Here is a 21,822-nt window from a genome sequence, read left to right as displayed (position 1 = left end):
ACATAGTAAGAGTACCCAATTCTTTTTTAGTTTTTACTCTTTGCTGAGAATATAATATAAAAAATATATCATTTGGGTCATTTGGACTTTTAAATAGCTAGAAAACTGAAATAATTTTTTATTTTTTAATAAATGAACTTAATAATATTTTTGTAATACTATGCCTTATACGTAGCGAAGCACGCGCCGAGCCGCTAGTTATCCTTTAAAAGAATTATTTTAATGAATTTCTAAAAATGTGTTGCGTGATAATTATCAAGATTTGGTTCAATAGTTAAAAAAATTAAATTAACTGTAAGAACATTGAAAACGTTGTTTTCAAAAAAAAAAACAACAAAAATGCAATCGTACCTTCCTTTAATTGCACATTGTCTATGATAAAGGTTTATGTATAAGTCATAGAAGTCTTTTTGTTGCATTAAAACCGGAATTTAACCAAAATGGTGTTCTGAAAATGCCAATAAAATAAAGCAACAATAAAACGTTTCTTTTTTCTTCTTTTTTGTTGTATATTTTGACAAATGAGTATCACGATACAAGTAAAATATGCTATAATTCTTAATGAATCAGTGATGGAATTGAACTTAATACATATACATCCATTTATTAAACTTTAAATAGAAATTTTTTGTAATATTTCATTTCGATAATACTTTCTCTAATATCATCCTCACTGCGATGCACTAATTTCTTTTTTGGTGCGCCAGCAGCAACACTTGGATTCCATCGTCTGCACAATTCTTTAACAGTCGATACATCAATTATTCTATAATGAAGGTAGTTATCGATCTTGGGCATGTATCGATTTATGAACAATCTATCCATATATACAGAATTACCAGCCAATGGACACTTTCCTTTCGGTATGTTGGATTCCAGAAATTTGACTATCATGTCCTGGGCCATATCTTCTGTTATATTCGATTTTTTGCACTTTTCAATGAGCTTGGTCTCGGCATGGTGCTTCATGCACCAATCGTTCATGTTTTCTAGTACTTCGTCTGGCTGATAGACCTCAATGTTGGGACCTTCGGCAACTATATTAAGGTCTTTATCGGTTATTATGCAAGAAAGTTCTAAAATTTTATCGCGGCTTACGTCTAGTCCACTCATTTCAAGGTCCATCCAAACAATCCATGAGTCCTTGCCCATTGTTGATGTTGTTGGGTTTAATTTCGTTAGGTAACGCAGGGAATTTTGATTGAAAAGCTTATTTGGGAAGCAAATGCTGCGATTTGCACGGATTGATATAGTGCGAATAACTGAATTCAACATTTGATTCTTGAAAAAAATTGTTCTAATTAAATAATTTAATAAACTAAACTAATAGCGGAATGTTAACATACAAATCGCGCTCTGTTTCTAATACACAAATGCAAATCTCTGCACATGTTTTGTTAAATGTCAAAATCAGTTGTCAAATGTATGAAGTCTTTGATAAGCGTTCCGGGTTCAAAACAAATCTGTATGCGTTCACATTTAAAAGATTTTATTCGCCGTTACACTAGAAAATAAGGATTTGTTGAAGGTTGTAGTAGTAGGCTTAAATAGAACAATATAATTTGGCTCCAACCCATTTGGATCACATCCATTTGGACGCAGTCTAAATTTGCCCGACATACAGGTTAACAAATTGATTGTATTCATATCGTGTAAAATAAATTCAAAATTTCCTCCTAATTGATTTTTTTTAATGCCAAAATTTAGAAAATTTTTGCTAGAAAAATATAACAAAAAATCGTGAAATCGTGTGATCAGACGGAATTACTTGGCTAGGTTGTTTCCACACACGGCAGAGCAGAAATCGGTTTATTGGCTTGGACTCGTTGAACCAAGCCACCTCAGTTTTCTAACACATTGCTCTTTAGGTTGGTCGTGTATGGCCAGCTTTATATGTTACTTTATAGCAAATTATAGGAAATAAAATGGAGCCTATTTTGTACTATTTCTATAGCGTGTTGTGATGAAGATTCATGTAAATCCACTTTTAAGGAAATATAGTAAGAGTTCCTTTTTGGTGGCGTCGAAAAAAGGCACTTTTTTGAAAAGTTGTTGATTTTTGGTGGATTTAAATGTATCTGCACTTTAAAGTCTGCAGACAACGAGGATACAAAATAATTAAATCACGCTTGTTGGAAAGAGAGAGAAGATCAAAAACGTTGACGTTTTCAAAAATGCAGATTACAGGAAATCGGATGAAACTTATACAACATGTTCATCTTTATTATAGCAACTTCGTCTGCATCAGAATATTAATTTTGTTAAAACGCTACTTTTTTACGCTTTGTTAAACCTTTTTTCAAGAATTTTATTTTCAGTGGAAAAACACTGCGTACCTAAAACAATGGCGTAAAATTATAGTGGAATTTACTTGACACTAAATTGATTTTAGTGTGATACTATTGGAAATCGTAAATTATGGACTGTTTAAAGCCATCTTTATATTTAAATACTTGCATTCAATTTAAAATCATCAAAACCTAGTTGTTAACTTCACATAGGAAGTTATTGTAATGGCTCCGAATTGTCAAATTGAAAATGTCGAAATTTCTCGACGTTTCAAGGCCCCTAGAGTCGAAATAAAAGATTTTTAGAAAGATTTCTGTGCGTGCGTGTGTACGAACGTTTGTACGTCCGTACGTTCGCGACGTTTTTTTCGTCGTCCATAGCTCAAGAACCAGAAGAGATATTGACTTCAAATAAATTTTGTTATACAGATAATAAGGCAGAAAGATGCAGAAAGGGCTCTCAACAAAATTGCGTTTGTGGTTTTTTTTCCATAGCAGTTTGAAAAAAAGGTGAAAATGTTGGTTAACCCTAAATATCTTACGAACCAAAAACGCTAGAGACTTGAATTAAATTTTATATAATATATTGTAACGTGATACCAAACAGGTATATTTTTGAAAAAAATCAATATAACGGTTCTTTTTATAAATCAATAAAACTGAAAAAAAAAATTTGTCACCTCTAAAATTTTACGACTGAAATATGATTTCATCTCTAAAACAACGAAGAATAATGCTTTTGACATCTGATAAAATTTTGAGAAAAATCTAATCTAATCTAAAAAAATCTAAAAAAAAACATTACTTAAAGTTCGTAAAAGTTGAATATCGATTCAAATATCTTTTCAAAAAGTTGAAATTTGGGCTTCAATCTTATTTTATCATATAAGAAATATTGTTTTCAACATTCTGAAAAAAGTTTAGAAAAATCGAATTGATAATTTTTTTTACAAAAAATAAAAAATCTAAAAAAAAATTTATAAAAGTTGGTTAAAATTGATTTTCGAATGAAATATCTTTTCAAAACTTTGAGATATTGGCTTTAATTTACTTTTATCTTTCAAAAAATCTTGTTGTCAACATTCAGTTAAAGTTTGAAAAAAATCGAACTGACAGTTTTTTTTACAAAAAAATAAAAACCGAAAAAAAAACTTAATAAAAGTTGGTAAAAAATGATTTTCGACTCAAATATCTTTAAAAAACTTTGAGATAATAGCTCGTTATTAATTTTTTCTTATAAGGAATATTGTTTTAAACATAGGACAAATTTTGAGAAAAATCGAATTCACAGTTTTTTTACAAAAAATAAAAACCTAAAAAAAAAATGTATAAAAGTTGGTAAAAATTGATTTTCGACTCAAATATCTCTTCAAAAATTTTAAATATTGGCTTCAAACAAATTTTATCTTATAAGAAATATTGTTTTCAACATTCGATCAAATTTTGAAAAAAATTGAATTGTCAGTTTTTTTTACAAAAAATAAAACTCTAAAAAAAAATACTAATACTTGGTAAAAATTTACTTTCGACTCAAATAGCTTTCCAAAAATTAAAAATATTGGCTTCAAACTTATTTTATTTCAGAAAAAATATTGTTTTCAATATTCAGTAATTTTTATATAAAAATCCAGCAGTCCGTTTTTTCATAAAAAAATAAAATCAAAAATAGAACGCAAATTTGGTAAAAATTGATACGAGTACATACAGACAAACTTTTAAGCAAGACAAATCGACAGACGGGATGGGAAGTTATCAGTGTGGGTCGCATCCCAGCCTCTTTTTTATTTTTAGTGTTGCAGTACGGGTATGGCACCTGTCATATTCGTAACAAATGTATTTCACAAAACTTTTTCAACTTTTTGAAGATTTCGAAAATTCTTCGAAAACCATTTCACTTCACGAGGAAGTTAAAGTATTTTATAGGAAGTTAAAAGAGTTACCACATTTGTCAATGTTGTACTACCAAGGAGTTATAGTATTTTATAGGAAGTAAAAAGAGTTACCACTGGTGTATTCCCTACGACTTTCAGGTTTTGACATATATAGTTGCCTTCCTCTTCTTTTCTGTATTATATAGATGTCAATAATTACCAAATAGTCAACAAAAGTCCGTGGAGAAATTTTAAAGTTGGAGATTTAAATACAATTTTTCTTTACGCTCATGCACTTAATAATAGTTTTGAAACTTATAAACAATTGATCTCTTACTACGTGCTTACAGACCAATTAAAAAAATTTGATCTGATTTAAGGAGACTTAATTATTATAAGCTTTCCTTTTAAAAACAAAATAAACCATATTTCGTAGATTTAATATTTTATCTTACAAAGTATTTATTTGCTTCCTTATAACAATTTGTTCTCTTAATAAATTTTATACTTATGTACTTATTTGTTGTGTTTAATGGTTTTAATATAATTGTGAAAAACAGCTTTCATTTCAGGAGCTCTAAAAAAATCAAGCAACAAAAATTACAAATTATTTAAATTTTTAACAAAAAATATAACTTACTGATCTCCAGTAAATGCAGAAACCATAGCGAGTCCCAATTGACTTAAAGCTTCTGGATGGAAAACATACATTTGAACCAAGTATCCCACGGACAGGCATGTGTAAATCCGATGAAATGGAATTCTCTTCAATAGTTCTAAATATTTTAGATTGTTTTTGAATTTCTTTCGCTCGAAAAGGTGCCAACTTATTTCGATAGAAATAGAAATTATATAACAGAGTATTGTAAGTTTGGGTAAGGTGAAAAAAGAAATTCCTCCTAAAAATGCTGCAATTATATGCTTTAATTCACCATTCATATCCGACTTTTGATTTAATAAGCACGATGTCATCTTAATTGTTTATCATTATAGTAAAAATTAAATATAGAAGAATATGCAATTTTTAATGTAACTTCTTACCTTGTAAATGCAACTATATGATGAAAGAAAGAAAGTAGTTGGAAAATTTAGATGGACCAATTTGTTTCCAAAAGCATTGAATAAACTGTTGGTTTTTGTAATACTTCCAACAAATGTCTTAAAAACATCAATTGAAAGACCAATTAAAATATTTTTTGCTAGATCATTTAGCCAAAACTTTGAACATTCTCCATTATGTGAACACTTTGCATCAATATCACTTTCAATCGGGCGAGGAATACTTTTGACAACCCAAAATGCTTTGACATTATAGTTTTGGATTGTATGAAGCACAAATGCACTGCATGTCATAAACAATAAAGCTTGTATTGTTTTTGAATTACAAAATGTCTTACATATTTTGTTTTTACTATTGCGTATTGCTGCTTCAAATGTCTGTAAGAAAAGAAAAAAAAGCTTAAATCTAATATTGGTTTAGTAAGCTACATATTTAATAAAAGCTATATTTAAAATAAATTGCAATTACAATATTTATATCTGTGCAAATGAGATCTTAAACTAGTTAGCAGTTCAAAGATGAGCTAAGCAAACAAACCTTTTGAAACATTCAACGCTCAATTTAATGGTGGCTGCTGTCAAAACAAATATTTCACTTTGATATTTTGAAATTAAATACATATTTTGTTCAGCTTTTTTATGGATTAAAATTAATTGCAATTGATCAGAACGCATTTTATTTTCATAAATAATGATTGATGATTACTTACAAACTGATGACAGTCGATGCTAGACAAACTGAAATGTCAAACGAAAACGTGTAAGTATTCATTGTGAACGTTTTTCAGGTTTTTGAAAACGTTTTGCGGAAAACTGGGTTTTGTGTTTGGTGTGAAAAGGATATATCTCTGAAACTGTAGAGCGCTTGAGGTTAAGACGTGCATTTAAGGAAATTGTATGTTTGAATATTTTGGCAGGTTCAGACGACATAAGCTACATGAAGGTTAGGCAATTTTTACGTATCTGGTTTGACGGTTGCAAAAAAATGCCTTGTATTAAGGCAATTTAATTGATAAGTTATTCAAGAAAAATCTCCCGCACTATCAAGTAAAGTCTTCTTATGTCAAAAAATGCTGATCATGTTTTATCGTTTCAACTAAAAGCTGAACTTTATTACTCAGTGGTTTTTTATTTTTTTCACAATTCCATTTAATGTTTTTTATAAAATGATTTCTTGTCGTTTTAAAAAAGGAATAAGGACCTTTTCTTTACAGTACATACATAACTTATGATCGACTTGTAAATTGGGTAAGAGGATTTTTTGTTTAGATAATAATGTTTTTGGAACTTTCAACAAGTAAAAAAGTAATGTTCCAAGTTTAGATTTAATGACATCTGAAAAATTAATTAGCTACCTTGGTCTTAGTTTGCGTTTAAAAAATAAGTATGATATTGTGAAGTATGGTTAAAGTTCTTACTTTAAGGAGATAATTGAGTGAAATGATAGATTGACTTAGAATAACTTGAGATGTGGTCATATCTCCTAAGACCATAAACATAACGCGTGATACTGTTGAATGGAACTTTGAGTTTTCGCTTGTGTTCGAAGTCACAATTACTTAAGGCAGCAACAGAAAAGCATTAAGGGTAGGGGAGAACGGGGACAAAAGTAACACGTCATGAAAGTAACAAGCCCATTCACGGCCTGTATGAATGTGTTAGAGCATTTTCTGGTATGCAGTTCTGTAAACAAATTGACTTTCTCCTCTCCTAATCAGTTGTTGTCGATCGGTTAAGAAATTCGCACGTGCCACAGTGAAAAGAAAGAAAAGGTGCCCTATTTGAAATTTTTTTGTCCGCCAGTTTTTTGAATAAAAAAAGTGCTAAATATCAATATTTAAAGGTAAGTTTCTACTTAAACATTCTTTTATATGTTCTTTACCTATTCTTCCTCGCCATTTAAACAAATTTAAGAATCTGAGTGAATTATTAAGTTTTTATTTTAAAATGAGGGCACGTGAACGAAAGTAACAAGATACCATGGGGACGAAAGTAACATGTTACTTCCACTAGAAGTTTAATTTTTTTTATCTGAATGTTATCATAATGTTTTTGGTATTTAGAATGCCTCGTACTCGTATAAGAAGAACTAATAGGGGAACGATTGCCACGTCTGTTTATAAACAGGCCGCTGAGGAAGTTCTAAAGAAGAACAAGAGTGTAAGGGCCGCCGCAAAACAGTTCGCTCCCTGCCATGTAACTCTTGCCCGGAACATACATTCGCGCGAATTTTAAATATTGCCTCAAAAATTCAAACATACATTCTGGATAACTTACTTCTCCTTAACAAACTTTAAGTTGACAAGTAGAGTTTGTTATCAATCATACAATTGCACATTGCTACACATGCCCCTTTCTTATTGTTTGCAAATTTTTTTTTTCTTCCTCAGAAAATAAAATATTGGGTAAACTGATGTATTTGTGTTTTATTGACTTTTAACTGTTAAAAATACAAAAAAAAATCTCGAATTTATATTTTTTTTCGAGATATTTTTCTAGATAAAGTCTTTCGAGATTTTTGTTAATTCTGGATTTTTGTGGATTCGAGATTTTTGCGTTCTAGATAATTTTTTTTTATTTTCGAGATTTTTGGCATTCTAGATTTCGTCATGATCCCGTTTTAATGAGACTAATGTCACCAAGTTTTTTTGACAAGCTTACGGAGGTTATGGACCGGTATAAGTTCGAGCCACGGGACATATGGAACGTAGACGAGACTGGAGTTACAACAGTCCAAAAACCAAACCGTGTGTTAGCCAAACGCGGAACAAAACAAGTTGGTGCCATTACATCTGCTGAGCGTGGAAGATTAGTTACAGTTGCCTTCGCAATCAATGCACAAGGAGGTCATAAACCACCTTTTTTTGTATTTCCATTAAAACGGTATCATGAACACATGGTTAGAGATGGACCGGTGGGATCAATGGGAGCAGGTAACGCTAGTGGATGGATGCAAGAAGCAGAGTTTTTGTTTTTTCTCGAGCATTTTAAGAGACAGGCAAAACCAACACAAGAGAATAAATGTTTGCTCTTGCTCGACAATCATGAGTCACATTTATCCATTAAATGTCTTGATTTTTGCAAATGCAACGGAATCGTTCTGCTATCATTTCCGCCTCATTGCACCCACAAATTACAGCCCCTCGACCGGGCAGTATATGGGCCATTTAAAAATTAATTTAGCAGTAGATGCTTGGATTCGAACTAATCCTGGAAAGACCATGTCCATCCACAATATTCCCAGCATTGTAAAAGAAGCTTTCCCACTGTCTATCACTTATAGAAATGCAATAGCTGGCTTCAAATGTACTGGAATAAGTCCATTCAACAGATGCATTTTTACATCTGTAGACTTTGCACCGTCTTATGTTACCGATCGCCCACTGCCAAACAATAGTGAAAACCAAAACGACGCTGATTTAAATCTTCAACAAAATGTTTTATTATCAGTTGGTGATGTTAATGTGAGTTTAAAACAAGACAAAATACTAAGCCATTAGCATTAAAATTAAAATAAGTACCTTATAGGTCCTCCCTGAATTTGAAACTGGTTCGATTGCCGATCCCAATTTACCATCAACATCCGGTCATGTCAGTGTAAGTTAGCCAATATTAAAATAAAAGTTCCTATATTGTAACTCTTTTAATTGCATTCTAGAATCTCCAACCTTCAAAACCCATGCAGTCACCAAGTACATCGGCACCAATCCCTTTTTCACCTCAAAAAGTTCTTCCTTTTCCAAAAGCTGGACCAAGACTCAACACAAGGCGGGGAAGGAAGAAGCGCAAAACTGCTATCCTCACAGACACGCCCGAAAAATTGGGAATCGAGCTAGATTTCCAAAATCGACAAAAAGCCAAGAAAAATGTGTTTGCAATGAAAAGGCCGAGAGGGCAGTCCAAAAAGAAGGGAAAAAAACTACAAAAGAAAACATCAGAAAGCGACACTTCAGGTGACGATAAAAACGATTGCTTATGCTTGGTATGTTTGGAGTGGTTTAGCCGAAGTTGTAGAGGTGAAAAATGGGTCCAATGTCACGAATGCAAGGGTTGGGCTCATGAGGCATGCACAAAGGGTGATCCTTTTTACATGTGTCACAACTGTCTTTCAGAATGAAAACCTTTCAATGAATTTTTATTTTTTGAGTCAAGTAGAGAAAGTTCGCATTTCAAATGATCTCACGTATGTATATTCGATACAAGAACTGAAAATAATAATTAAGTTTATAATAATGCTCTCAAAATGAGTATGATCCTATTTTAAAGAATTTTTTATGTTTACTGGATTACTGTTATGTTTTTTTTTTTTTCAAATATCTAAGAGATATTATAATAATTTTATCTTGTGATAAATGAAATAAATTTTTAACGCAATATAAAAACGAAAAATCTCATCATTTGGGCAACAATATCTTTAACTACTTATGTTACTTTTGTCCCCAGAGCGTGTTACTTTCGTCCTGGACATATAGGACGAAAGTAACTAGGGAAGAGTCTTGGAAAAAATATCACAGCTGTGTGAAATCGTCGATTTATAAAAACTTAACTTCAGCAGATGGCATATTTTGTTTGTTTTTTTTAATCAAATAACAGCCAGAGCAGGAACCCCAAATGCAAAAAATGATACTTTTGTCCCCGGTCTCCCCTACTAATAACGTTTTGGCCAATATTAAGCGTGTTTTCAAAGGCTTTATGTGATGATACGCCCTGAGTAGTGGAAGACCTCCATATACCTTACCTATATGTTAGATTAATATGAGTGTTCCAACTTAGTGTTTTATTAAATGTAAGTCCAAGGTATTTGGCAGAATCGACAAACTCGATAGCACGCAGTTGTTTAAATATATCTCTGGAAAATATGAGGTATCCGTTATAGTTCTAGAGATGACTAAGCATTTTGTCTTTTTTTTCGGATTTAAACAAAGATCGTTTTTGTTGACTTCATGCACACCATTCTCAAGCATGCCCATTTGAAAACTGTTGTATAATTAAACGTCGTCTGCATACATGTGCACAGAAGAGTTCAGTGGACTATATGGCTATGGCTATACAGATGCAGAAGAGAGATGAAATTGACCTCTAAGTTTTTCACAAAGTATAAAATGCTTGATGATATCAAATGCATTTGAAAAGTCAAGAAGCGTTAACATAGTCACTTTATCATTATAATTCATTCATTTCTGATATTTTCAACGACGTCTATTAAACCTTAGGGCGAAAGCCTGACTGATTGATACACTTCAATTTATTACTTGTAAGAAAACTTGGTATTTAGTTATTTATCAATTTCTCCAAAACCAAACCTTCGAAAGAAAAGTCAATATAGCTCAAGGTCGATAATCATCTCCATCGCGATTTTTGGGAACTGGTATTATCTTCGCTTGCTTGCAAATAGAAGGGAAAGTACTAGTCATCAATATATTATTAAAAATGTAGGTTATGTATTTGACTATATAAGGAAGAATGGCTTTAAGAAAAACCGGATGGATGCCATCAGTCCCAATAGAGTAAGATTTAACACCTAGAACACTTTCCAGAACATCGTTGTCATTAACAGACAAGAAGCAAAAAATAGTTAAAAATAAACCAACATTTATCATGTCTGTCACCTCATAGGTTCGGGTTTCAACACCTGACGAGTTCAAGGTAACAAATTTATTATCAAGCTCGTTACAATCGATAGAAATATTCTTGTTTCTTATTTGTTTGCCTGCACCTATTTCGTTCAAATTCTTCCACTGTTTGTCTTAGGTTAAAGAAGGATTAAGTTTTGGAGCATAAAACTGTTGATTTTTTTCGTTTTTTTCGTCGTCCTTAGCTCAAGAACCAGAAAAGTTATCCATTTCAAATAATTTTTTTTTATACAGATAATAACGCAGAAAGATGCAGAAAGGGCTCTCAAGAAAATTGCGTGGGTGGTTTTTTTACCATAGCAGTTTGAAAAAAGGTGAACATTTTGGTTAACGATTTTTTTTATAAATCAAAAAACTGAAAAAATGTTGTCACCTCCAAAAATTTACAACTACAATATGATTTCATCTCCAAAAAAATTTTGTGCAAGGAAGAATAATGTTTTTGACATCTGATACGATTTTGAGAAAAATCGAATTGAGAGTTTTTTTTTATAAAAAATAAAAATCTAAAAAAGGCATTACTAAAAGTTGGTAAAAATTTAATATCGATTCGAATATCTTTTCAAAAACTTGAAATTTATGTTTCGAAATTTTTTTCTCTTATAAGAAATATTGTTTTCAACATTCAAAAACCGGATGGATGCCATCAGTCCCAATAGAGTAAGATTTAACACCTAGAACACTTTCCAGAACATCGTTGTCATTAACAGACAAGAAGCAAAAAATAGTTAAAAATAAACCAACATTTATCATGTCTGTCACCTCATAGGTTCGGGTTTCAACACCTGACGAGTTCAAGGTAACAAATTTATTATCAAGCTCGTTACAATCGATAGAAATATTCTTGTTTCTTATTTGTTTGCCTGCACCTATTTCGTTCAAATTCTTCCACTGTTTGTCTTAGGTTAAAGAAGGATTAAGTTTTGGAGCATAAAACTGTTGATTTGCTTCCCGAATAAGATATATTACTCTATTTCTTCAATTTTGTATTCATTATGCAATGCTTCAAGCCTAAGGATCTTCCATCGCTTATATACAAAATTTCGTTCCCTTATTTGCCCTTTAATATAGTTGCTAAACCACGGCTGGTCTTTTTTACTAGCTTGCTGTGGAACATGGAGGTTCAAGAGATAATCAATATTATTTTGAAGAAATAGCACTTTCTCTTCAACAGAAGCCATACTATGTATTCGGTACCACTCAATATTATTCAAATCAGTTTCTAGTTGCCGCCTGTAAACATTTGTAAAATCTCTATAGCAGTAAGTTGAAGAAGAAACCATAGGTGAACATTCAAAGGTTTGAGAAGAACCTTCTCAGTGTGGCTTACAAAAAATGTATCAAGTAAAGTACTACCGTGTCTGGTGAAATGTGTCGGAGTAGCCATATTTACAGGCAATAAATGAAGTGAGCCCATTCTCCACCACAAGTTCCGAGCTCTTAGCACATCATGGTTGAAATCTCTCGCAACAATTATGAGCGGAGACACAAAGGTTAACTCGTCTAATTTTGAAAAGAACGGTATTAGTTTAATATTTCGATTTAGGCGATATACCGATCCTAGCAATTCTTTATTGTTATTGCACTTAATCTCAATGAATAAGTATTCGACTTCACTACCTGGTAAAGACCTGCAAATTATTTTGCGGCTTATACCTCTGCGTGTAAAGATTGCAACACCCCCGCCTCTGCGACCACTTCTATCACAGCGAAACACATGAAACCCATTCATGTTTTAAAAACTATCATGAGAGAACCACGTTTATAAAAACACACAATATCAATATTTGAATTCTTAAACAAATAAGGAAATACATCTGTCTTAGGATTTAAACTTTGGCCATTTAAATGGCAGACCCTCAAACCATCATACTGCTCCCCTAAAACTAGTATCATTGAGCGCGTAGAACCATGTTCACGCCCGAATAGGGACTACCAATTACGATTATCAAAATTATAATCAGCTATTATTATAAATAAAATAGCGAAAAGGACCCAAAATAGTCCAACGCAAAACAAAAAGGATAAAAATCGGCGTTTCAAAAAAAAAACTCCGGTAAAATTTTATATTTTTCTCTACGGGTTTGATTGGCCAAAGATCAGAAAAATAACAATTCTATACAACAACTTGAAATCATAAAAAATAGTGACACAAAAACTTTTTTGACGTCTTAAATATTGAATTAAAAATCACTGGTCAACAAAATTTTAACTTTTTTGTACGACACGGACTTTTTTGATATTTTTTGGTGATCATAAGAAAAAATAAATAGTTAAAAAAAAATGGTTGTAATTTAAAATATTGCGAAATAACACAGATCTCGTTAATCAAAACTGTATTTTTTTATAAATGACTTAATAAATCTAAGATTTTCTTGCATGTTTCGCTACTGATTGGTCTTTTAATTGTTCAGCAGTAACCTGCTAACATATTTGGGTTCCATTTGCCCTGTTACCGCTTTTTTATATTCAAAATGTCCTGATGGAACCTATACCGTGCTCGTCCCTGACAGCCCCTAAATTGTCTGGAAAAAATCCAGGTGCGAATCTAAAAAGTGGATCTTAAGTGACATGCTGCAACCCAAAGCTTTATATGTCATTAACAGCTAGCTAACCAACTACAGCTATAGCTGCCACTCTTGTGGTTACCCAACAAATTTGCAACAACGTTTTTAAAAGTCTTCCATGCAGATTTTTCTAAATCGCTTAGTTTTTCTTCAAATCTTGTATCTTTTATCAACTCATTTATTTGAGGGAAAACAAAAATACTTTATTTTATCTTTGCATCACTTATTTTCGAGAATTTTCCTTCAGATTCAAAAATCAACTTCCATCGCAATCCATTGCCTTAACAAAATGTTTTATTAATCCTAATTTGATATGCAATGGTGATAAAGGTACATTATTTGGCTGAACAAGGGGTAAATACTTTAGGTTTTTTTACCCAGGAACTATAAGTTATTGTGGGTCCAATTTGTAAAATTTAAAATTTTGACATTTTTCGACGTTTCAAGTTCCCTAGAGTCGAAAGAAAAGATTTTTAGAAAGTGCGTGCGTGTGTACGTACGTTTGTACGTTTGCGACGTTTTTTTCGTCGTCCTTAGCTCAAGAACCAGAAAAGTTATCCATTTCAAATAATTTTTTTTTATACAGATAATAACGCAGAAAGATGCAGAAAGGGCTCTCAAGAAAATTGCGTGGGTGGTTTTTTTACCATAGCAGTTTGAAAAAAGGTAAACATTTTGGTTAACGATTTTTTTTATAAATCAAAAAACTGAAAAAATGTTGTCACCTCCAAAAATTTACAACTACAATATGATTTCATCTCCAAAAAAATTTTGTGCAAGGAAGAATAATGTTTTTGACATCTGATACGATTTTGAGAAAAATCGAATTGAGAGTTTTTTTTTATAAAAAATAAAAATCTAAAAAAGGCATTACTAAAAGTTGGTAAAAATTTAATATCGATTCGAATATCTTTTCAAAAACTTGAAATTTATGTTTCGAAATTTTTTTCTCTTATAAGAAATATTGTTTTCAACATTCTGAAAAATGTTGAGAAAAATTCGAATTGACAGTTTTTTTACAAAAAATTAAAAACCAAAAAAAAATTAACAAAAGTTGGTAAAAAATGATTTTCGACTCAAATATCTTTTAAAAAATTTGAGACAATAGCTTCTAACTAATTTTTACTTATAAGAAATATTGTTTTCAATATAAGGACAAATTTTGAGAAAAATGGAATTGACAGTTTTCTTACAAAAAATAAAAACCTAAAAAATAAATGTATAAAAGTTGGTAAAAATTGATTTTCGACTCAAATATCTTTTCAAAAATTGTAGACATTGGCTTTAAACTACTTTTATCTTTCAAAAAATATTGTTGTTAACATTCAGTAAAATTTTGAAAAAAAACGAATTGACAGTTTTTGTACAAAAAATTAGAAACCTAAAAAAAAATTTACAAAAGTTGGTAAAAAATGATTTTCGACTCAAATATCTTTTAAAAAATTTGAGACAATAGCTTCTAACTAATTTTTACTTATAAGAAATATTGTTTTCAGCATTAGGACACATTTTGAGAAAAATCGAATTGACAGTTTTTTTTACAAAAAATAAAAACCTAAAAAATAAATGTATAAAAGTTGGTAAAAATTGATTTTCGACTCAAATATCTTTTCAAAAATTGTAGACATTGGCTTTAAACTACTTTTATCTTTCAAAAAATATTGTTGTTAACATTCAGTAAAATTTTGAAAAAAAACGAATTGACAGTTTTTGTACAAAAAATTAGAAACCTAAAAAAAAATTTACAAAAGTTGGTAAAAAATGATTTTCGACTCAAATATCTTTTAAAAAATTTGAGACAATAGCTTCTAACTAATTTTTACTTATAAGAAATATTGTTTTCAGCATTAGGACACATTTTGAGAAAAATCGAATTGACAGTTTTTTTTACAAAAAATAAAAACCTAAAAAATAAATGTATAAAAGTTGGTAAAAATTGATTTTCGACTCAAATATCTTTTCAAAAATTGTAGACATTGGCTTTAAACTACTTTTATCTTTCAAAAAATATTGTTGTTAACATTCAGTAAAATTTTGAAAAAAATCGAATTGACAGTTTTTGTACAAAAAATTAAAAACCTAAAAAAAAATTAACAAAAGTTGGTTAAAGTTAGTTTTCCACTCAAATATCTTTTCAAAAATTTCAAATATTGGCTGCAAACTAATTTTATCTTATAAGAAATATTGTTTTCAACATTCGATAAAATTTAAAAAAATAGAATTGACAGTTTTTTTTACAAAAAATAAAACTCTAAAAAAAACAATACTAAAACTTGGTAAAAATTTACTTTCGACTCAAATAGCTTTTCAAAAATTAAAAATATTGGCTTAAAACTTATTTTATTTCACAGAAAATATTGTTTTCGATATTCAGTAATTTTATACAAAAATCCAACAGCCCGTTTTTTCATAAAAAATAAAATCTACAAAAAATACGCAAATTTGGTAAAAACTTTTAAGCAAGACAGATCGACAGACAGGATGGAAAGTTATCAGTGTGGGTCGCTTCCCAGCCTCTTTTTTGAAGAACATTTTGAAGTGATTGAAATAATGCCATTTTTTCAGGCGAACTCAACAAAAATTGTTATTTCTCAATGCTCAGTCCTTTTTTAGATCCGTATTTTTTTTTCAAATAAATTAAGTTTCAAAATAAAATGTATGAATTTAAAGTACTTACTACTTGAAATATGGAAGCAGCAAAAAGTCGGGCAACTCTTGGAGATATAAAGAAAATTGTCCAAGTCGGAAGTGTCATTGGAAGGTATACAATATTACACTCTGTAAATTTCCCACTCAGCCGTCTAGAACCAAGAATTACTTAATTAATTATATTCCAATGCACTTGAGTGTATAATTTATTTGAAAACTAGGTCACCTTACTAAACACCACGCCATGGGAACTTGCTGTGAAATTAAAAATCCCGTCAAAATAAGTTCCATATAATATTCGAATGCTTCACGGACATGTTTTTTTCGAAGATTTTTTCCCTTAAGTATGAGGGGGACCTTTGGGAAAATAAGAAACAATTGAAATTCTTCACAAAACTTTACAATTATTTCAAAACATAATCACTCACGGTAGCAATTGGGAAAAAGAACTTTACACATTTGATTAAAAGGCTTCGAGATTTTCCAAAGTGAAACTCAGAACATGTTTTTCCCGGATGAAAAACCTCGTAACACTTTGCATCTCTTAGACCTTGATTAAGGAGCTTACTTAAGGAAACCATTTCAATTAAGTTTTAGCCTCTCTCGACTTCCGTACCCTACTAAGCGATAGTTCAACGTTTACTAGTTGCACAATTTGAGCTCTAAATACACTAAGTGTAGGTATAACTCTAGACACTCTCACGGCTTTGAAAGAAATAGTTTTTCTTTTTGTTGAATTCGATTTGATATTTAAATTAATGCTTAAAATACAACCATTTGACACGTTGGTTTTCAAATTACGAATGCAACAGTTTCATTGAAGTTAGGATAGAAAAGTGTAATTATTTAAATTTGTTTTGTGTTTATTGTTTAGCAAAAAAGTACAGAAACAATAGGATATACTTATTTTGGTTTTATATCTAATCATAATCATCTAACCTGCATATTAAAGGGCAGACTACTTAACCTTTGAATTACCAAAAATTATAACATTTTGAATTTGTCACTTAATTATAAGGGGCAAAGTATTGGTTTCTTAAGATCAAGTTGTTAAGTTCTACTTTTTATGAAATAAAACTTAAACTTCGTATTATTTTTCGTTTATTCATGTAATAATTGTTAGCTTAGGAATAGGTATGTATATAAGTATAATAAAAGGGTTAAATGAGATACTTATTTAGAGGCGTGTGATCGGCTTGACTTACTGATGAAGAAGAGATTCACTTTAAGCTTTTTCAAGCTGATCCCAGCCATGAGATAAGAGAAAGGAAGAAAAGGAAAGAAGCCATTTTATAACACTTCAGTTTTGTTAACAAAACAGGGTTGGCCTAAGGCCGTTTATAACAACTCTCCCCTTCTTAAAAAAAAAGAAACTTCTTTCATTTTGTTCCCTTTACAAAAATTCTAATTCAATATTTTTTCTTAGTGCTTGTTTTAAATTCAGATACAAATCTTTGAGGTATTTTTCTTTCTCTTTTAGATCTTCGTAATTCAGTATCAGTATCTTTCTTCTCTTCTGTTACAGAGCTTTTGTTACAATTTTCAGAAGATTTATTTTGATTTGGACAACATATATCATTATTCTTTTTATCTAATTCATTTACATTAACTTCTGATAAAAAAATTTTATTTTTTGTAGTTGAACATTTAATTTGGTTTTGATGTACATATTTTATCAAACCGTTAACTTTTATCAAATATCTTAAGTTACTTAAAACATCCATAACTTGGGCTGGTATCCAGCGGACAAAATGTTTGAATGGATTTTGATACAAAATTATATCACCTTTATTAAATTTATTTTTCACAATTTTAACTTGTTCTTGCATTTTTTCTTTACTAGAATAGTTTTTAAATTCACAAAATTTGTTATTAAAATCAAAATTTTCTTTATACTTATTATTTATTAGATCTAAAGTAGACCTAGGTTTATATGAAAAAAGCATTTGCGATGGACTTTTAGATGTGGATGTGGACGGCATATTTCTATCATTATATAAAAAGTTTTCAATTTTATTTTGCAGTGAAGTTGTGTTATTTTTATCCAAACAAAATTTAACCAAGACATTTTTCACAGACTGAACTCCACGCTCAGCCAACCCATTAGACTGTGGGTGGTATATTGGAGATTTAAGAACTTCTATGTTTTTATTTTTGAAAAATGTTATGAACCGATAAGAATTGAACGGAGGACCGTTATCGGATACTAATTGTTTTGGATAGCCAAAAATTCGAAAAGTTTTATCAAGTGCATTTAAAACATCTGTTGAGCCCATTAGATGTATGTCCTTGAATTTACTGTGGGAGTCAACAATAATCAAGAAGGTTTTGCTTTGGAAATAAAAAAAATCGATATGAACTCGCTCAAATGGAAAATGCGTTTCAGGCCATTTCGTAATGACAACTTCTTTTTTAACGTTTCCAGTTAAGGTGCAACTTTGACAACTTTTAACGAATCAATCAATGTCTTTGTCGATAAGTGGCCACCACACATATGAACGAGCTAGCATTTTCATGCGATTAATGCCACAGTGGTTTTCGTGTAGCAATTTTAGACAAGAGTTTCTTAGACATTTCGGAATTGTAATCCGGTTTCTATAAAACAAACACTGGTTCTCTGTAGATAAATTATTTAGTACTTTTTTAAACAGGTTAGACGAGCATTCATTTTTATAATCATTATCATGCACTACTTTATACACGTCTGTAAGTTCATCATCATGAGACATGTGCTGTCGAATGACGGACACATTTAACATAGGACTTTCCCATTCATAAAAATAATTTATCGGTATTTGTTCAACATCGGTATTTTTGTTTAATAGTAACCTAGATAAGGCATCCGCAGGTGCCAATGACTTTCCTTTACGATACTTTATATCATAAGAGTATGATGACAATATTATGCTCCACCTTTGAAGCCTTGATACCGATACCGCTGAATTATTTTTCTTTGGACTGAAAATTTCCTGCAAAGCCTGATGGTCCGTACATAAAGTAAATTTTTGACCATAAATGTAAATATGGAACTTTTTTATTGCAAAAATTATAGCTAAGGCTTCGCGGTGAAGCTGCGAATAGTTTTGTTCGGCTTCATTAAGTGTGCTAGACACAAACATTACTGGTTTTTCAGCACCGTTGACTCTATGTAAGAGCACGGCACCCACCCTATAAGGTGAAGCGTCCGTTGCTACAACAATTGGTTTATTTGGGTCATATAGCTCCAATAAACTCGCACTAGTGAGAAAATGTTTACTTTTTTCAAAAGTTTCTTGGCAATCTGAAGTCCAATTGAATTTTTGGTTACCTAGAAGGTCGTAAAGCGGACGTAATTTAGACGACAAATTTGGAATATATTTTGAATAAAAATTTAATAAACCGAGATACGACTGTAGTTGCTTAAGGTTCGTAGGTAATGGGGCTTTAAGAATAGCTTCGAGTTTTTCTGGGTTTGGGCATATACCCTTACCTGAAATGACATGACCAAGATATTTCACAGATGAAACTAAAAATTTAGACTTTTCGACATTGATTTTAATATTGTGTTCACTAAGACGTGACAAAACCAGAAGCAATTTTTTGTAACATTCGTCTTTTGTCTTCCCTCCGATGATTATATCATCTAAGTAACAAAATACACCCTTAATTCCAAGCAACACTCTGTCCATGATGGATTGAAAAATTGAAGGTGCGCAAGACACACCGTATGGAAGACGTGTATAACCCAGAAGTCCTATGAGAGTATTTATCACTAAAAGTTCTTTACAATTTTCATCCACCGATAGTTGTTAATAAGCTCCCCTTAAATCAATGACACAAAAAACTCTTCACAATCGGCTAACTCAGCGAATATTTCATCCATTTTCGGTAATGGGTAGTGTTGCATTAAAATGCATTTGTTGATGGTCACTTTGCAGTCCATGCAAATCTTCAATTCACCATTAGCTTTAGGCACTATTACGATAGGGGTAGCCCATCGGCTAAATTTAATTGGTTCTAAGATCTTTTCATCTACAAGCCGATTAAGCTCAGCCTTTACCCTATCCCTTAACTTGAATGGAACACTATATGCACAATGGAAAATTTGTTTTTGAACTCCATCTAACACAATATTTGCGGTAAAACCTTTAATAGGATCTTTATTCTGGCTGTCAACAATGCTTGGATAATTTTCCTGAATTGACTTTAAAATTGGGCACACAACTTCACTTCTTATATTATTCATACCTGTTACACTTTCTGTATAGATTTTGCGCCAGTTAGGGAATAAAACATTCTGAAAATCTCTTCCCAATAAGGGTTTCCTTCGCCAACCTCCTTTGACAACTATTATTTCACAATTCCAACATCCACTTCCAAACTCCACCATAACGCTCATAATACCTAATTCTTCAATTTTATTACCTAAAACAGTACACAAATTATTACATGACTTTTTTAACTGAACATTAGAAAAATAATCATAATATTGTTTTTCTGACATAATAGTTACCGCTGCTCCGGAATCGAATCAAAGAGCATTCTGCTGGCTCTGGGTGATGACTGCTAGCTCTGGGTGACTGATTGCTGGCTTTGGGTGACTGATTGCTGGCTCTGGATGACTTTTCTTCCTCTGCACTGACGATATTAATTCCGACTTTTTGAAGACTTTGTGCTTTTCTGTATCTGCAGACTCTGGATGTGTGACCAACTTTGTGGCATGTAAAGCACTCCCAATTGTTTCTCTTTGCTGGACAGTTTTCTTGCTGATGGTTATTTCCACACCGATGACAAGACTTTTGCGACGACGAAGGCAGTTTCCTCCTATGATTTTTTTCGTAACTTCCACCAGACGTTGGATGTTGTGTACTTGATGGATGACGGGCAACTGTTTGTTTAGGCAAATAATTTGCAGGCACTTTTGATGGCACGTGTTTGTTGTTTTTTTGTTGAAAGACTGCTTGTATATTTTGTTGTGAATGTAAGGATTTTGTTGTTTTTTGAGAAAGTTCCATATTTAATGCCTTCGTGGTGTTATGCTCAAAAGTGAGGTTATCCTCGCTTAACAAGGCTTGCTGAATTCTTTCACATGTTAATCCCACTATAAAACGATCACTCAGTACATCGTCCAACATTTTAATTTTGTACTTGTGCACATCTTCTTTAGCCTTTTCTGGAATGATGTCGCCAAAATTACAGAACTGCGCCTGAGCTTTAAGACGCACAATGAACTCATTAATAGGCTCACCGTCTTCTTGCTTAAGCTTGTTAAATTTATATCGTTCTGCTCGTTTATTATGCTTGGGAGCAAAATGAGCACGTAGCAGCGAAATAAGTTCTTCGAATGTTTTTGCACTGGGCAAATCTGGAACAGTTAGTGATATTAGGAGCTCGTGAATTTCAGCTCCTGCGATGGTGATAAAAAGTGGAGTAAGTGCTTCTTCTTCTTTTATATCGTTGACTTTAATAAATTGACGCACCCGATCTTCATACGCCAAAAAATTTCCACCACTCACAAATGGTTCAACATAGCCGATTAATCTCGACATTTCTTTTTATGTGGTTTGATTTACGGACGTGGACTTTTTAACTTATGTGTGACTTTTTAACTTCAACTTTTTAACTTCGGTTTGACTTACACACGTGGACTTTTTAACCTCGTCGCCAATTGTTAAGTTCTACTTTTTATGAAATAAAACTTAAACTTCGTATTATTTTTCGTTTATTCATGTAATAATTGTAAGCTTAGGAATAGGTATGTATATAAGTATAATAA

The 21,822-nt window shown here is 31.4% G+C and overlaps 3 protein-coding genes across 3 annotated transcripts; all 3 read right to left on the bottom strand.

The window, feature by feature from the left end:
- Positions 1 to 473: 473 nt before the first annotated feature.
- On the bottom strand, positions 474 to 1,375 carry LOC129939421 (probable oligoribonuclease). Its single transcript, XM_056047425.1, has one exon. The coding sequence runs from the start codon at positions 1,273 to 1,275 to the stop codon at positions 607 to 609; it is 669 nt and encodes a 222-aa protein (XP_055903400.1). The 5' UTR covers positions 1,276 to 1,375; the 3' UTR covers positions 474 to 606.
- A 3,201-nt stretch (positions 1,376 to 4,576) lies between these two features.
- LOC129940169 (transmembrane protein 135) lies at positions 4,577 to 16,779 on the bottom strand. The gene is made up of 6 exons (XM_056048425.1): positions 16,496 to 16,779; positions 16,294 to 16,424; positions 16,096 to 16,219; positions 5,201 to 5,596; positions 4,800 to 5,131; positions 4,577 to 4,736 (listed from the first exon to the last, which is right to left on the bottom strand). The coding sequence occupies exons 1-6, from the start codon at positions 16,646 to 16,648 to the stop codon at positions 4,676 to 4,678; spliced, it is 1,197 nt and encodes a 398-aa protein (XP_055904400.1). The 5' UTR covers positions 16,649 to 16,779; the 3' UTR covers positions 4,577 to 4,675.
- Positions 16,780 to 19,869: 3,090 nt separating this feature from the next.
- Positions 19,870 to 21,595, bottom strand: LOC129942175 (uncharacterized). Its single transcript, XM_056051013.1, has 3 exons — positions 21,136 to 21,595; positions 20,560 to 20,964; positions 19,870 to 20,471 (listed from the first exon to the last, which is right to left on the bottom strand). Exons 1-3 carry the CDS (start codon positions 21,593 to 21,595, stop codon positions 19,870 to 19,872), a joined length of 1,467 nt encoding a protein of 488 aa, XP_055906988.1.
- Positions 21,596 to 21,822: the final 227 nt, after the last annotated feature.

This window comes from Eupeodes corollae, chromosome 1 (genome assembly GCF_945859685.1).
Source record: "Eupeodes corollae chromosome 1, idEupCoro1.1, whole genome shotgun sequence".
Classification (NCBI taxonomy): domain Eukaryota; kingdom Metazoa; phylum Arthropoda; class Insecta; order Diptera; family Syrphidae; genus Eupeodes; species Eupeodes corollae.
The sequence above is the reverse complement of the archived record's forward strand: the minus strand, read 5'-3'. Positions and strand labels throughout refer to the sequence as shown.

Bases quoted from the DNA above. Each gene is read 5' to 3' on its own strand.
- LOC129942175 (XM_056051013.1), bottom strand. From the start codon at position 21,595: ATGTCGAGATTAATCGGCTATGTTGAACCATTTGTGAGTGGTGGAAAT. The intron at 20,965-21,135 runs GTGAAAGAATTC...TGCCATCAAAAG, and splicing joins TTTTATAGTGGGATTAACAT to TGCCTGCAAATTATTTGCCT. The intron at 20,472-20,559 runs GTAACTATTATG...GTACTGTTTTAG, and splicing joins GATTCGATTCCGGAGCAGCG to GTAATAAAATTGAAGAATTA.
- LOC129940169 (XM_056048425.1), bottom strand. From the start codon at position 16,648: ATGGTTTCCTTAAGTAAGCTCCTTAATCAAGGTCTAAGAGATGCAAAG. The intron at 5,597-16,095 runs GTAAGTACTTTA...CTTTTCTTACAG, and splicing joins CTGCTTCCATATTTCAAGTA to ACATTTGAAGCAGCAATACG. The intron at 5,132-5,200 runs GTAAGAAGTTAC...TAAACAATTAAG, and splicing joins CATATAGTTGCATTTACAAG to ATGACATCGTGCTTATTAAA.
- LOC129939421 (XM_056047425.1), bottom strand. From the start codon at position 1,275: ATGTTGAATTCAGTTATTCGCACTATATCAATCCGTGCAAATCGCAGC.